This window comes from Oncorhynchus keta, chromosome 21, assembly GCF_023373465.1.
Source record: "Oncorhynchus keta strain PuntledgeMale-10-30-2019 chromosome 21, Oket_V2, whole genome shotgun sequence".
NCBI lineage: Eukaryota > Metazoa > Chordata > Actinopteri > Salmoniformes > Salmonidae > Oncorhynchus > Oncorhynchus keta.
In genome coordinates, this window is record NC_068441.1 from 25667735 (window position 1) to 25684376 (window position 16642).

Sequence of the window (16642 nt, forward strand, 5' to 3'; positions counted from 1 at the left end):
GCAGTGCTTTCACTCTAGTGGTAGCATGAGACGGAGTCTACAACCCTCACAAGTAGCTCAGGTAGTGCAGCTCATCCAGGATGGAACATCAATGCGAGCTGTGGCAAGAAGGTTTGCTGTGTCTGTCAGCGTAGTGTCCAGAGCATGGAGGCGCTACCAGGAGACAGGCCAGTACATCAGGAGACGTGGAGGAGGCCGTAGGAGGGCAACAACCCAGCAGCAGGACCGCTACCTCCGCCTTTGTGCAAGAAGGAGCAGGAGGAGCACTGCTAGAGCCCTGCAAAATTGCCTCCAGCATGCCACAAATGTGCATTTGTCTGCTCAAATGGTCAGAAACAGACTCCATGAGGGTGGTATGAGGGCCCGACGTCCACAGGTGGGGGTTGTGCTTACAGCCCAACACCGTGCAGGATGTTTGGCATTTGCCAGAGAACACCAAGATTGGCAAATCTGCCACTGGCACCCTGTTCCCTGTTCACAGATGAAAGCAGGTTCACACTGAGCACTGAGTGTTATTTTAGTGTTCCCTTTATTGTTTTGAGCAGTATATAGTGTATATAGTGTATATCATTGTCTCACTATGTATTTTGTGTCTTGAAATCCGGCAAAATATGTTTTACAGGATGAAGCAGCATTACCAACATCATTATAATTAGCACACTGTTATCAATGGACTCAAATCAACACGTGTGCCTCAGATGTTTTTTGTATATAATTCGCAAATTTTACTCTGTCAATTACAATGTGGAGGACAGCTCCTCCTTTAGGAAAGTTCTCACACAGGTCAAAATTAGCTCCTTCATTTGGCTTGTCAGGCCTGTGAAAGCCAATTTGGGAATTCCACATTGAGGGAGTATGCACAGATGCAGTCACCAGTCCACTATGTCCCACTGGGGTGTCAGCGACTGGGCTGCTGGGACGAGCGGAGTAGGATTGGTCTAGGGTGGTCAACCTCCAGAGTGACCCCCCCACGCTTCATCCTCTGTCCCAGCCCAGTGAAGGTGCACGCCACTGAGACACACACACCATGGCCACAGGGCGTACGCCAGCCAAGACCAGGCTAGACCTGGAGGACATAGTGGAGCAGGAGACTCCTCTGTGGGTCCCACCCCTGGGAATCCCTCCAGACAGACACACAGCAGAGGGACTACTGGAGAAAGTAGTGGAGGTAGAGGCAGAGGAACCAGCCCAAGGGGATGACTCTGTCTCACTCTCCATCTCTATCCACAGTTACACCAGGCCTCTGGTGAAGGACAGGGACCCAAGGGGAGTCAACAAGTGTCTAAAGGTAACTGACACACACTGCTGCACAGCCCGGTAAACAGCGAGTTAAAGTGAAGGTTTATACAGACAGAGAGCACACTGTGGGAGATAAAAGCACTGCGTGTGCTTGCAAATACTCCGCATACCCCACATCCCCTGTCTGTTGACTTCCAGATAGGGGAAGGGGAGGTTTAAACACAGGCATGAAATAAGAGCAACAGTATGCATATAATCACGTATTGATGTTCTGAGATACTCTGGAAATGTTATGGTTGAGATAGGGAAGGATTTGGGTCACCTACATAGAGTTCTCTGTACACCATGAGCCATTAATGGTAAACTTGTTAGGTAATGTCTATACAATGCATACAATGTTCAGTGGTATGCATTAACTGGCTAGGATTTTATTGACATGAGCACTCATGTATCTCAAACCCCGTAGCTTTAATGGTAGACTGGACATACATCTGAAGGCAATAGAGAGGGAGATCTGGCATCCAACAAAGTGGAATCTGATGTTGAAAACTGGTGTGCTGAGCGACGCTGACCTCATGTGGACACAGTTTGAACTATACCTCGTTTTTCATCTCGCGCTGTGACCTTATTATAAGTAATGATTCAGTCCCATTGTAATGTGGTTATTGCAGTGAGTGTGATTCAGTTCATGTCTGTGGCTTCTCTGCATCACATTAAATAAATAAAAAATCTAAAGTATTTGAGAACCTCCCAACCTCCTTATTCTGACCATCCCTATACATAGAACTTCACTAAAGTCCCATGCTAAAGAGAGCTCCCACCAGGCCATGACCTGACTGTCCTCTGTGTCTCCTGAGGTGACGTTTGAGGACGTGATAGCCGAGCCCCCCTTGGTGCAGAGCTTCGATAATGTGTGGCTGTGGAGCCACGCCCTGTTTGAAGTGTCCCATCTCTGGTGCTACCTGCTCATCTCCATCCTCCTGGCCGCGCACGTCTCTCTGGTATCAGGGATCCTCTTCGCTGTCCTCAGCTGCCTACACATCTGGTGGGTCCTCTCACCTTTGACCTCCTCTGATGTGGTCCATCCAATGTCTTCAGTTGGTGATTGATGGAGTCGAATGATGTGCCCGTTGTTTCAATGCATTGTGTATAGTGTAAACTTGCTTTAAGAGATATTCCACTGGCCTGTTAATGCTCAGTCTGTCTGTCTGCCTGTCTGTCCGTCCCCAGGCTGATCTGTCTGCCTGTCTGTCCGTCCCCAGGCTGATCTGTCTGCCTGTCTGTCCGTCCCCAGGCTGATCTGTCTGCCTGTCTGTCCGTCCCCAGGCTGATCTGTCTGCCTGTCTGTCCGTCCCCAGGCTGATCTGTAGGAGGCTGATTCTGTCTGCCTGTCTGTCCGTCCCCCAGGCTGATCTGTCTGCCTCTGTGTCCCCAGGCTGATCTGTCTGCCTGTCTGTGTCCCCAGGCTGATCTGTCTGCCTGTCTGTCCGTCCCCAGGCTGATCTGTGGAGCCTGCCTGTCTGTGTCCCCAGGCTGATCTGTCTGCCCTGTCCGTCCCCAGGCTGATCTGTCTGCCTGTCTGTCCGTCCCCAGGCTGATCTGTCTGCCTGTCTGTCCTCCCCAGGCTGATCTGTCTGCCTGTCTGTCCGTCCCCAGGCTGATCTGTCTGCCTGTCTGTCCGTCCCCAGGCTGATCTGTCTGCCTGTCTGTTCGTCCCCAGGCTGATCTGTCTGCCTGTCTGTCCGTCCCCAGGCTGATCTATCTGCCTGTCTGTCCGTCCCCAGGCTGATCTGTCTGCCTGTCTGTCCGTCCCCAGGCTGATCTGTCTGCCTGTCTGTCCGTCCCCAGGCTGATCTGTCTGCCTGTCTGTCCGTCCCCAGGCTGATCTGTCTGCCTGTCTGTCCGTCCCCAGGCTGATCTGTCTGCCTGTCTGTCCGTCCCCAGGCTGATCTGTCTGCCTGTCTGTCCGTCCCCAGGCTGATCTATCTGCCTGTCTGTCCGTCCCCAGGCTGATCTGTCTGCCTGTCTGTCCGTCCCCAGGCTGATCTGTCTGCCTGTCTGTCCGTCCCCAGGCTGATCTGTCTGCCTGTCTGTCCGTCCCCAGGCTGATCTATCTGCCTGTCTGTCCGTCCCCAGGCTGATCTGTCTGCCTGTGTGTCCGTCCCCAGGCTGATCTATCTGCCTGTCTGTCCATCCCCAGGCTGATCTGTCTGCCTGTCTGTCCGTCCCCAGGCTGATCTGTCTGCCTGTCTGTCCGTCCCCAGGCTGATCTATCTGCCTGTCTGTCCGTCCCCAGGCTGATCATGCCCTGTATGCAGCTCTTCCTGATCAACATGCACTGGGTTCAGACTGTTTCGAGCAGTGTGTTCAACATCGCCATCACTCCCTTCTTTAAGAGTATGGGAAAGTGCTGTGGTAGCATCAACGTCTGACTAGCCAGAGACTGATGTTGGGCTCTGCCACCTTCTATGGGAGTGTGGAGGGATGGTGGAGGGAGGGTGGAGGGAAGGAGGGAGGGAGGATGGAGGGAGTGGGCTGGGCTGAAGCACACTACATTGGCACTGGTTGTTTGCAGTCATGTCTTATTCTCAAATAAAAAATTACTTTGCAACCTTTACTCTGCAAAGGATGGATTTTAAAAAGTAGACCTTGTCAGATTTATTTAGTAAATCTGTTCAATTATATTACACCGTATCTAAAAATAATGTATTTTTTTTTTCTTATTTTAGTACAAAATACTCATTTAGAACTATTATTGGTTCATTGGAGTCAGTTTCATCTCTAAACCATAGCTTGAAGAAATGTGTTAGCAATTAAGATAAAACATAATGAGCTACAGACTTGTCTCTGGAGCCTAAATAGACTTAGGCAATTATAGTTGCCCCAGCAATTCAAATTATGTAAACTTTGAAAGCACTGCACAGCTGTTGTGAGATACTAATGCACTCTACCGTACTAATCATTGGGATTTCTGACCCTTAGCATGCATATACTACCATTCACAAACTTATGAAGCAACTATTTTTGTGATAGTTCATTTTCAATGGAAATTGCAGTGAACCTTGCCTGTACCACAAGGATAAATTCTTCAATTTCTCTGGGATTGTAAGAAACCCTTTTAAGTTGTCTGGTGGACCCTACTGTTCAGTAAAGAAGTCAACATCAATGTCAAAACATATAGGAGTCTTAGACAATCAATTTTACTCCCATGCGGTCTATCTGTTGGGGTGCCATCTGTCTGTCTGTCTGGCTCAGTCTGTCGGTCAGGACCCACTGCAGTTTACAGCATTGACACACACAGGAGACACAGGCATGCCCTCCGTGACAATCAGGGATCTATTTCTGTCCCTCCTCCTTCTCCGTGCCCCAACCCCCAGCCCACCAGACCCCAGCCCACACTCCCCTTTCCTCTCTCTCCCACCCCCACTGTCTCTCTGCCCAAAGGGAACTGGTACAGGGAACATAAATTGCAACAGGCTTACAATAGTGATACACTGCTATTACTGTTGCTTGCTTAGCTAACACTTCTTTTTCCCCCTCTCCTTCCTCTTTTCCATATCATCATAATGTTTCTATGGTCTTGTTTATGCAACAAGTAAATATAGGATGTAATGACTGATCGTGACAACTGCAAGGAATCCTAAATCAGATGATACATTTATTTTGAGAGAGTATTGTGTTTTATAGGGGTATTATAACAGAACATGGCCAAGATGTTCAAATGGAGGGTAAAATAATAATAATCATAGTGGTTGTAGAGGGTGCAGGAGTAAATGTCACTTGGCTTTTCGTAGCCAATCATTCAGAGTTAGAGACAGCAGGTGCGGTAGAGAGAGAGAGAGTCGAAAAAAGTAGTTCCAGGACAAGGTAGCACTTCCAGTGAACAGGTCAGGGTTCCATAGCCGCAGGCAGAGCAGTTGAAACTGGAGCAGCAGCACGACCAGGTGGACAAGGGACAGCAGGACAGGTAGTCCTGAGGCATGGTCCTCAGAGAGAGAGAGAGAGAGAGAGAGAGAGAGAGAGAGAGAGAGAGAGAGAGAGAGAGAGAGAGAGAGAGAGAGAGAGAGAGAGAGAGAGAGAGAGAGAGAGAGCTAGAGAGGCAGAGGAGAGGCAGAGAGAGGCAGAGAGAGAGAGAGAGAGAGAGAGAGAGAGAGAGAGAGAGAGAGAGAGAGAGAGAGAGAGAGGCAGAGAGAGAGAGAGGCAGAGAGACAGAGAGGCAGAGGCAGCAGAGGCAGAGAGAGGCAGAGAGACAGAGAGAGAGGCAGAGAGGCAGAGAGACAGAGAGAGAGGCAGAGAGGCAGAGAGGCAGAGAGAGAGAGAGGCAGAGAGGCAGAGAGAGAGAGGCAGAGAGAGAGAGAGCGAGAGAGAGAGAGGGAGAGAGAGAGAGAGAGAGGCAGAGAGGCAGAGAGAGAGAGAGGCAGAGAGAGAGAGAGGCAGAGAGAGAGAGAGAAAGAGGCAGAGTGAGAGAGGCAGAGAGAGAGAGAGAGAGAGAGGCAGAGAGAGAGAGAGAGGCAGAGAGAGAGAGGCAGAGAGAGAGAGAGAGAGGCAGAGAGAGAGGCAGAAAGAGAGAGGCAGAGAGAGAGAGAGGCAGAGAGAGACAGAGAGGCAGAGAGGCAGAGAGAGAGAGGCAGAGAGAGAGTGGCAGAGAGAGAGGCAGAGAGAGAGAGGCAGAGAGAGAGAGGTAGAGAGAGAGGCAGAGAGAGAGAGAGAGAGAGAGAGAGGAGAGAGAGAGGCAGGCAGAGAGAGGCAGAGAGAGAGGCAGAGAGAGAGAGGCAGAGAGGCAGAGAGGCAGAGAGACAGAGAGAGAGGCAGAGAGGCAGAGAGAGAGAGGCAGAGAGAGAGAGAGCGAGAGAGAGAGAGAGAGAGAGAGAGGAGAGGGAGAGGGAGAGAGAGAGAGAGGCAGAGAGGCAGAGAGAGAGAGAGAGGCAGAGAGAGAGAGAGGCAGAGAAAGAGAGAGAAAGATGCAGAGTGAGAGAGGCAGAGAGAGAGAGAGAGAGAGAGGGGCAGAGAGAGAGAGAGAGAGAGGGCAGAGAGAGAGAGAGAGAGAGGCAGAGAGAGAGAGGCAGAGAGAGAGGCAGAGAGAGAGATAGGCAGAGAGAGAGGCAGAAAGAGAGAGGCAGAGAGAGAGAGAGGCAGAGAGAGACAGAGAGGCAGAGAGAGAGAGGCAGAGAGAGAGTGGCAGAGAGAGAGGCAGAGAGAGAGAGGCAGAGAGAGAGAGGTAGAGAGAGAGAGGCAGAGAGAGAGAGAGAGAGAGAGAGAGAGAGAGAGAGAGAGAGAGAGGCAGAGGCAGAGAGAGAGAGGCAGAGAGAGAGGCAGAGAGAGAGGCAGAGAGAGAGAGGCAGAGAGGCAGAGAGAGAGAGAGGCAGAGAGAGAGAGAGGCAGAGGGAGAGAGGCAGAGAGAGAGAGGCAGAGAGAGAGGCAGAGAGAGAGTGGCAGAGATAGAGAGGCAAGAGGGGTTGAGATTCACTGTGGTTCTGTTGAATTTATGGACCCAGTTTTCACATCTCGAGACCATAATATCTACTTTAAAATACCACTAAAACACATGTCCATAAGAAGTAGAGATCATTTGTGCAGGCTTATAATACAAAATAGATACAAAATGCACTGGTGAGTTAGTTGAGCTTTTAAGGATGATAAAGATAATTCATGAATAATACAGGCTTATACGAAGTCAATGACAAGCTCTTGCTTTCTTCATACAGAATGCATACCATCAAAGAGGTGGATCCCTAGCGTCTATCACCTACAGTACAATGACGAGTTTGAGTATGCTCTTTCCCTGGTAGAAGATGGATGTGCCTGGGTTGACGGGAGCCATGGGATAAAACACTCCATTTCTTGTCTCCAAAGTACTCTAATTTAATATTGATTTTGATGTGTCAATGAAATCAGCTACTACTAACTAGGGTTGCAAAATTCTGGGTAAATTGAATGAATTCCCTGGTTTTCCAGAAATGTTCCATGGTCACTCTTGTTCTGTTCTGTCTTGCCCTGAGACTCACAAGGACAGGGTGTGAGGGTAATCTAGTGTTGGACTAGTAACTGCAAGGTTGCAAGTTCAAATCCCTGAGCTGACAAGGTACAAATCTGTCATTCTGCCCCTGAACAGCCAGTTAACCCACTGTTCCAAGGCCGTCATTGAAAATAAGAATTTGTTCATAACTGACTTGCCTAGTTTTAAAAAATCTCTCTTTTACAGTAACTAGTCTTGCATTGGCACTGACTCACGACTATGTGCCGTCCAGCAATATGCCATAGGTTAAATGAAATACTTTATAGTGGACGTATTGAGACAGTGACACACTGCACAGTGTTCTACCACCAGTGAGGCTTGACTCATAAATGAAAATGTCATTTATTTTTTATTCTATTTGCTCGCTGTACAGCCCATAGAATTTGTTAATAGACATAATGGAAGTTGTCAATTATGTCACTGACTGCTTATTAACTGTAACATCTGCCACGTCAGCGGTAGTTTATCAATATAAAGCTAGACAAGATTCTCAATAAAATATATTTTTTATCACAGTGGGTGACAGCTTAATGATGACTGAAGATGAGCACCTCAAGAGGGCATTTGTCTAGCTGAAACTCATTTGACATTGTATAATGATGGTCAGTTCACAGCTGAAATGCACATCATCCATTGCTTATTAAAAGTAATTACATTCCAAAAAATGCATATGTAAAGTGCATGTTTCTAATTGTTAATGTAGGTATGCATCAACACCTGCTGAACTACAGTATGCTTTCTTGTGCTTTCATCAATACGTTGATGAGTAGAGGTGGACAAGTTTTAATTCAATGACCGGTGAGGATACAGAGAGAGGATCACGTTCACCTTTTATGAATGAAGGGAAGAGGTAAAGACACCGAGCTGGGATTACAACATAAACCTTGTGCTAGTGACCAGAGGGCTGAGGACTGTTACACAGTCAAACAACATTCAATGACTTTTGGCCTCTATAAAAACAAAAAACAATCATACAACAACAAAACATGGATGAATGATGAATGATCTGGTAAATCCAATATGTATACTTTCTCATTCTTTACTTCAACCCTTTATCAATTAAGTATCTTGTTTTGAAAATGTTCTATGCATTCACATATACTTTGTTGACTAAGCATAATACAGTGGATTACTGTTTATGACAAAGTCCTACATTCTTCCTGTCTGGAAGTTGTTGGTCAGCGCGGATGGTACTGTAGTGAACTGTTGGTGTTAGTGGGAGCAGGAGTAGGAGAGTCGTCACTGCATCACCCTAGAGTGGAAATTCATGCTACCATGTAAGCCCTGCCCTGCTGACCCCACAGCCCAGTGTGAAATTTGACACGGCTCTGGGGTCCCCTTTAAGACATGCGTTTTTTGTGTGTGTGTGTGTCTAGGTGTGTGAGTCTAGGTGTGTGGGTGTGTAAGTGTGTGTGCCTGTGTAGGTGTGTGTGTTGTGTGTGTGTGTGTGTGTGTGTGTGTGTGTGTGTGTGTGTGTGTGTGTGTGTGTGTGTGTGTGTGTGTGTGTGTGTGTGTGTGTGTGTGTGTGTGTGTGTGTGTGTGTGTGTGTGTGTGTGTGTGTAGCAGCTGTCCAGGGGAATTTCAGCCGTGTCGTCACAGTGGTAACAGGGAGGATCAGTGTGACTGAGGGGGCTGCCTGCAGTCTGCTTCAGTGGGTTCACACTCACTGTCCTCTGCCCCAGCACTCCACGCCCCACTACTCTCCCTGCCTCTGCCCCAGCCCAGGCCCACGGCCCCACCATGGCCGACCAGTACCAGTACAACACCAATGAGGAGAAGTTTGTGAAAGACAGCCACACCAAGGAGATCGACCTGATCAACAGAGACCCTAAATTGATCAATGAGGATGTGATCAAGGTAGGTAAACCATGACGACGCCACCCACTCACACGCACACTGAATCTACAGGTTGAACTCGTTTTGCCTCAAGTAAGGAAAGACAAGTTTTAAACCTTCGTTTAAAATTAAGTCTAAAGTCTAAACTTAAAGCCAACACTGAACACTTCAGTATGTTGCTGTGTTGCTGCCATGAATGTCCCAAAATAGTCCCAGGCCTGTTCCTTATGCCCCAGCACGGCACCCAGCGTTTATTTCTGGAATGGGGCTAAAGCGCTGTGACAGATATTATGAGGTGGTTTCTTTTCAGAGCTTTATAGCTGCTTTTCCTGTGTTTGTCGTCACGTTTACATACAGTGAACTCTATCATGCCTTATATTTCCCCAGAGCTCAGGAGAGCGTGGAAGGAGATAGTCTACTGCCTGGCTAAACAGGGCGTATGAAAAAACTTTTATTGACTTGAGTGAGTCATCTGTTAAGTATAGCATGTACAGTGGGGTCAGAAATTATTGATGAAGATGAGCAATAATGACTGTATAAAATAAAACATTTAAATACTGAACTATATTGTATGCAAAACGTTATATTATATTATATATATTATTTTATTCTATGTTTCAGATGATTTTGTGCTCAATATAAATTAATGTTAAATAATGTATTGAGTCATTTTGGAGTGACATTTTTTCAAAATAAGAGTAAACCATATTTCTAAACACTTCTACATTAATGTGGATGCTACTTCGATTACAGATAATCCTGAAAGAATCATGAATAATGATGAGTGAGAAAATTACAGAGGGTCAAAGATTGTAATGTACCCCCAAGACATGCTAGCCTTTCCTGTTATTGATAATGGTTAGCTCCCAAGACATGCTAGCCTTTCCTGTTATTGATAATGGTTAGCTCCCAAGACATGCTAGCCTTTCCTGTTATTGATCATGGTTAGCTCCCAAGACATGCTAACCTTTCCTGTTATTGGTAATGGTTAGCCCCCAAGACATGCTAGCCTTTCCTGTTATTGATCATGGTTAGCTCCCAAGACATGCTAACCTTTCCTGTTATTGGTAATGGTTAGCCCCCAAGACATGCTAACCTTTCCTGTTATTGATAATGGTTATCATGTCTTGGGGGTGTGATCTTAGACCCTCTGTGTTATTCACGATTCATTCAGGATTATCTGTAGTCATGGTAGCACCCACATTTTAATGTGGAAGTGTTTAGAAACCCATTATTTACGATAAAAGTGACTCCAGAAGGACACAATACATTATTTTGCATTTCTATAGTGTACAAATAATCTGACACCCAATCCAAATGAACTTCAAATGCATCCAAAACGTTTGTAGAGTCACAAGCTTGACGTAGTTACCGCATGCTAGGAATATGGGACCAAATACTAATCTTTTGAATGCTTTTTTTCTAAGAATCTTTCGGGGTGTCAATATTTTTGAGAGAAATATTTTAGATATTTTTTATATTTTTAGAGAGAGAAAAAGGTGTGACTTGTTAAACTTTTTTTTCAGAGTATACTATAGCTCAGTATTTTCATTACTTACAGTGGCTTGCAAAAGGATTCACCCCCTTGGCATTTAACCTATTTTGTTGTCTTACAACCTAGGGGTTTGTATCATTTGATTTACACAACATGCCTAACACTTTGAAGATGCAAAATGTATTTTTTATTATTGTGAAACAAGAAATAAAACAAAAAAAAAAACAGAAAACTTCCCCCTCCCCCAAAGTCAATACTTTGTAGAGCCACCTTTTGCAGTAATTACAGCTGCAAGTCTCTTGGGGTTTGTCTCTATAAGCTTGGCACATCTAACAACTGGGAATTTTGCCCATCCTTCAAGGCAAAACTGCCCTAGCTCCTTCAAGTCGGTTGGGGTCCGCTGGTGTAAAGCAATCTTTAAGTCATGCCACAGATTCTCAATTGGATTGAGGTCTGGGCTTTGACTAGGCCATTCCAAGACATTTAAATGTTTACCCTTCAACCGCTCGAGTGTTGCTTAAGCAGTATGCTTAGGGTCATTATCCTGCTGGAAGGTGAACCTCTGTCCCAATCTCAAATATCTGGAAGAATGAAACAGGTTTCTCTCAAGAATTTCCCTGTATTTAGCCCCATCCATCATTCCTTCAATTCTGACAAGTTTCCCAGTCCCTGCCAATGAAAAACATCCCCACAGCATGATGGGGATGGTGTTCTCGGGGTGATGAGAGGTGTTGGGTTCGCACCAGAAATAGCATTTTTTCTTGATGGCCAAAAAGCTAAATTTTAGTCCCATCTGACCAGAGTACCTTATTCCATATGTTTGGGGAGTCTCCCACATGCCTTTTGGCGAACACCAAAGTGTTTGCTTTTTTCCCCTTTAATAATCAATGGCTTTTTTTCTGGCCACTCTTCCATTAAGCCCAGCTCTGTGGAGTGTATGGCTTAAAGTGGACAGATACTCCAATCTCCTCTGTGGAGCTTTGCAGCTCCTTTGGGGTCAACTTTGGTCTCTTTGTTGCCTCTCTGATTAATGCTCTCCTTGCCTTATCCGTGAGTTTTGGTGGGCGGCCCTCTCTTGGCAGGTTTGTTGTGGTGCCATATTCTTACAAATGTTTTTATAATGGATTTAATGGTGCTCTGTGGGATGTTCAAAGTTTCTGATATTTTTTTATAACCCAACCCTGATCTGTACTTCTCCACAACTTTGTCCCTGACCTGTTTGGAGAGCTCCTTGGTCTTCATGGTGCCACTTGCTTGGTGGTGTGCCTTGCTTAGTGGTGTTGCAGATTCTGGAGCCTTTCAGAACAGTTGTATATATACTGAGATTATGTGACAGATCATGGGACACTTTGATTGCACACAGGTGGACTTTATTTAACTAATTATGTGACCTTTGAAGGTAACTGGTTGCACCAGATCTTATTTAGGGGCTTCACAGTAATGGGGGGAATACATACGCACGCACCACTTTTCAGTTTGGAAAGCATGCCTACAACCAATTTTAAAGTTGTGATAATTAAAAGGAATAGACTGTGATTCAGTAGTAATATTTCAAATTCTAGAAATTGGTTTACATCTGTTAGGCATCTGTTGAGTGTAACAAGTTAATTACCATTCAGGGTTGAGTAGCAGATGTCTATGTAAGGACCAGGTGTTGGATACTGAATACAACAAGCAATTACAAACTGGGCCATCACAGACTTGCATTTTACGTGAAGAAACTCTTTTCAGTACACAACACAATGACGTCACGCACTGACTTTTGGAGGCAGAAAATGAAAGCCATCACCATCTGCGCCCATTCAACATAGACCACATTTACATACTGTAGTTATTACTTCTAAACAAAACACGTTTTTGGGGTTCTCATACGCTTACAATGTTGTTTTGATTATTGCTTGAGCAGTTGCTAAGAGTATATTTAGTTGTGATCTTTGCCAAATACCTATTTTAGATTCAGTAGTTAATGCTCATTGATATAGTCTGTAGTAAAGTTCACAAAGGGTATGTTTACCAGTTGAAGTTGAAGTGTTTAAAAAAAAATGTTTTTACGTATAATGCAGTTGATGGGCAACGATGAAACACCCATTATAATAAGCAGGTCATTCATGCAAGCTTTACAATCCAATCATAATCCAAGGTAGTGGGAAATGCGCTCATAAGCAACATGTAAATGGAAGCTTTTTTGCTAGCGGTCTATGAGAACTCCCTGTGTCCCTAGTGTGGCAATGTTTGCAAACACAGAAAGGGGTCTATTTGTTAGTACAGTACACAGAACAGATTGAAGTGTGGTATAGGCCCTCGGTATAGTTGTGTTTATTTCATCCACTATGTATCCCAGGCACTACTAATGATAACAGTAATGTTGTTAAGTCATAATAACACATGTATTTTTGCATAATCATATCCATTGATTTGTGAGGAAACTGGGCAAGGATTCAATCAAGGGTGCACTGTTTACACTTGTGCCGACATTCACAGCATTTACCATTACTTTTCCGTGAATATTAAGAAAATGACCTTCCAAAGGCATATTGTCGACAGTGCAATGGGTTTGTTGACAACACGTCGTTGATTAAATCCTGGCGCTGGTGTTAGGTACTCAGAAAACACTAGACTTCCTTTCATCAGTGAGAATTCACTAACGTCGTCCATGGTATTCCTTCCCTGCAGGTAGAGTTTGAGGATGTAATCGCAGAGCCTGACGGCACACACAGTCTGGATGGGGTGTGGAAGCTCAGCTACACCACCTTCACTGTGTCCAAGTACTGGTGCTACCGCATCCTCTCAGCCATCTTCGGCATCCCCGTGGCTCTGCTCTGGGGCTTCCTCTTCGCCTGCATCTCATTCTGTCATATCTGGGCCGTGGTGCCCTGCATCAAGAGCTGCCTGATCGAGTCACAGTGCATCAGTCGTATCTACTCCCTCTGCATCCAGACCTTCTGTGACCCTTTCTTTGAAGCCCTGGGCAAAATTTTCAGCAGTGTGAAAGTGGCCCTGCGCAAAGAGGTCTAGACACTCACACCAGAGGTGGCTGGTGAGGGGAGGAAGGCTCATAATAATGAATGGAATGGAGTAAATGGAATGGATCAAACACATGGAAAGCCATGTGTTTAATGTGTTTGAGGCCATTCCATTATTCTATTCCTGCCATTACTGTAAGCCTGTCCTCCCCATTTAAAGTGTCACCAGCCACCACTGACTCACACCCACCACAGTGTTTACATGTGTTTGGATGAAATGTTGTACCCTTTTTATATGCCAGAACAGATGACCAGTCCTGGTGTCCTCATATTTCCCAAGACACTCCCCGTTACCCTCACCCCGCCCGGAGCCCTGGGCCCCGCCCAGTCCATCTTGCCCTTTGAGTCCTGACATGCTCAGAGCGACCAGCGCCATTAGAGGCTCTGTGATAGCTGCAGCATGGTTGGGTGACAGATCTGGCTCCGTTGGAAGGCAGAGAGCTGCCTGTTCATTGAGGGAATAGAGCGCTGGCAGCCATGGAATGTATCTTGAGATGCTGAGGACAGTAGCTTCTCGGTCACATGACATAAACACCCCAGTTACTCTAACAACATTGTAGTGCCTGTAGGACAATACTGCCTACACAGGGCTCTCCAACCCTGTTCCTGAAGAGCTCCCATTCTGTACGTTTTCGCTCCAACCCTAATCTAGTACACATGATTCTAATAATTAGCTGGTTGATAAGCTGAATCAGGTTAGTTACAACTAGGGTTGGAGCGAAAACCTACAGGAGGGTAATTCACAGGAACAGGGTTGGAGAGCCCAATTCTGAATTGATATACAGTATATTAAACAGTCAGATGTGTGTGTGTGTGTGTGTGTGTGTGTGTGTGTGTGTGTGTGTGTGTGTGTGTGTGTGTGTGTGTGTGTGTGTGTGTGTGTGTGTGTGTGTGTGTGTGTGTGTGTGTGTGTGTGTGTGTGTGTGTGTGTGTGTGTGTGTGTGTGTGTGTGTGTGTGTGTGTGTGTGTATATGCGTGCATTTTGTGCCTGCTGATATACTAGTTGATGTTGTACAATAGAAAAGAGAATTGTAGTGCTTCAACAAGATTATACCACCTTTTACAGAATCAATGAGATGCATTTTCTCAACTGAATAATTTTGATTAAACACATTCTAAATTGTAAATTTTGCTTCACATTTCTTTCACATAAGCTACCAATAAATTGACTGTGTGGCTGTTGAAACTGTAAGAATGTTAGAAAGAAAGGAGACTCAGGTTTATTAGTAGTATTTTCTATTTGCAGGTCCTACAATTCAGCCAAGTATGTGGCATTAGAGTGCACGCCAATTATCTCACTAAAGATATACGACATTGGTATTATTGCAAATATCTGTTGTCGATTTATGATGAGTGGGGCCTAACCTAATCTGTGGGGAATTTGCTCTATCAACATTTGCACATAATTATTTGATGGATAAGACTGTGGCTGTAAATATTCCAGAGCAGTATTTGGGTTTCTTTGAATTGATATCACAGATTGTTATTATCCTCTTGGCCTCTATAGATGTAGGATCTTCATTTGAACCAGTTTACTACAGCAGTAAAATAATCCTGCAGCAACAGGAACTTTGAATTATTATGTGGATTATAATACATTTTTGTAGGGGTTGATACATTTTTCGTGAGGGAAAATCAAGTCTGAAATTTAAAAGTGGAAATTATAAACATATTTTTGTAACCAGGTAGACCAGTCATTCTCATTGGAAGGTAAGGACAGAAAAGCCTATTGAGAACCAGTGGTCTAGATCCAGACACGTAAGGCCATGCCTATAAAAGTAGCATTATCCCATCCCAAATATTTTTCCTATCTTTCTATGACATGTATGTATGTGCACATTAATTGAAATGTAAGATACAGAAGTTCAACATACTTTATGAGCTGGGTCATTCCTACAATGTGGTGCCTTTTCTGTCCCCAGGAAATATCACTTCTTATTTAGTGTCAAATGTGGATTCCAAAAGGCTTTAAGTAGAAGGTCGGTGTCCTTTACCTTAAAAACACAAATATATGGATCTTGAAAGGGAATTCTATGGATTTTGAACACTTTTTTCAGTGGATATAGGCGTTTTTGACATGTCTCTGGGTGTTATCAAATCAAATCAAAGTTTATTTATCACGTGCGCTGAATGCAACAGGTGTAGTAGACCTTACAGTGATATGCTTACTTACAGGCTCTAACCAATAGTTTAAAAAATGTGCTAGGTGAACAATAGGTAAGTAAAGAAATAAAACAGTAAAAAGACAGGCTATATACAGTAGCGAGGCTATAAAAGTAGCGAGGCTACATAAAGACACCGGTTAGTCAGGCTGATTGAGGTAGTGTGTACATGTAGATATGGTTAAAGTGATTATGGATATATGATGAACAGAGAGCAGCAGTAGAGTAAAAGAGGGGTTGGCGGGGGGGCGGGGGGGCGGGAACACAATGCAGATCGCCCAGTTAGTCAATGTTAGGGAGCAGTGGTTTGTCGGCCCAATTGAGGTAGTATGTACATGAATATATAGTTAAAGTGACTATGCATAAATAATAAACAGAGAGTAGCAGCAGCGTAAAAAGAGGGGTTGGGGTGGCACACAGTGCAAATAGTCCGGGTAGCCATTTGATTACCTGTTCAGGATTCTTATAGCTTGGGGATTAAAAACTGTTGAGAAGCCTTTTTGTCCTAGACTTGGCACTCCGGTACCGCTTGCCATGCGGTAGTAGAGAGAACAGTCTATGACTGGGGTGGCTAGAGTCTTTGACAATTTTTAGGGCCTTCCTCTGACACCGCCTGGTGTAGAGGTCCATGGATGGCAGGCAGCTTAGCCCCAGTGATGTACTGGGCCGTACGCACTACCCTCTGTAGTGCCTTGCGGTCAGAGGCCGAACAATTGCCGTACCAGGCAGTGATGCAACCAGTCAGGATGCTCTCAATTTTGCAACTGTAGAACCTTTTGAAGATCTCAGGACCCATGCCAAATGTTTTGAGTTTCCTGAGGGGGAATAGGCTTTGTCGTGCCCTCTTCACGACTGTCTTGTTGTGTTGGAC

At 45.2% G+C, this 16642-nt stretch overlaps 1 protein-coding gene and 1 pseudogene across 1 annotated transcript; both read left to right on the forward strand.

Annotated features, from left to right (window-relative positions):
- Positions 1-1027: 1027 nt before the first annotated feature.
- LOC118399882 (caveolin-2-like) lies at positions 1028-3686 on the forward strand (annotated as a pseudogene).
- Positions 3687-8875: 5189 nt separating this feature from the next.
- Positions 8876-14736, forward strand: LOC118399781 (caveolin-3-like). Its single transcript, XM_035796023.2, has 2 exons — positions 8876-9112; positions 13260-14736. Exons 1-2 carry the CDS (start codon positions 8996-8998, stop codon positions 13599-13601), a joined length of 459 nt encoding a protein of 152 aa, XP_035651916.1. The 5' UTR covers positions 8876-8995; the 3' UTR covers positions 13602-14736.
- Positions 14737-16642: the final 1906 nt, after the last annotated feature.

Excerpts from the sequence above, each read along its gene's own strand:
- LOC118399781 (XM_035796023.2), top strand. The coding sequence starts at position 8,996 with ATGGCCGACCAGTACCAGTACAACACCAATGAGGAGAAGTTTGTGAAA. Across the intron at positions 9,113-13,259 it reads TCAATGAGGATGTGATCAAG|GTAGAGTTTGAGGATGTAAT; the intron begins GTAGGTAAACCA and ends CCTTCCCTGCAG.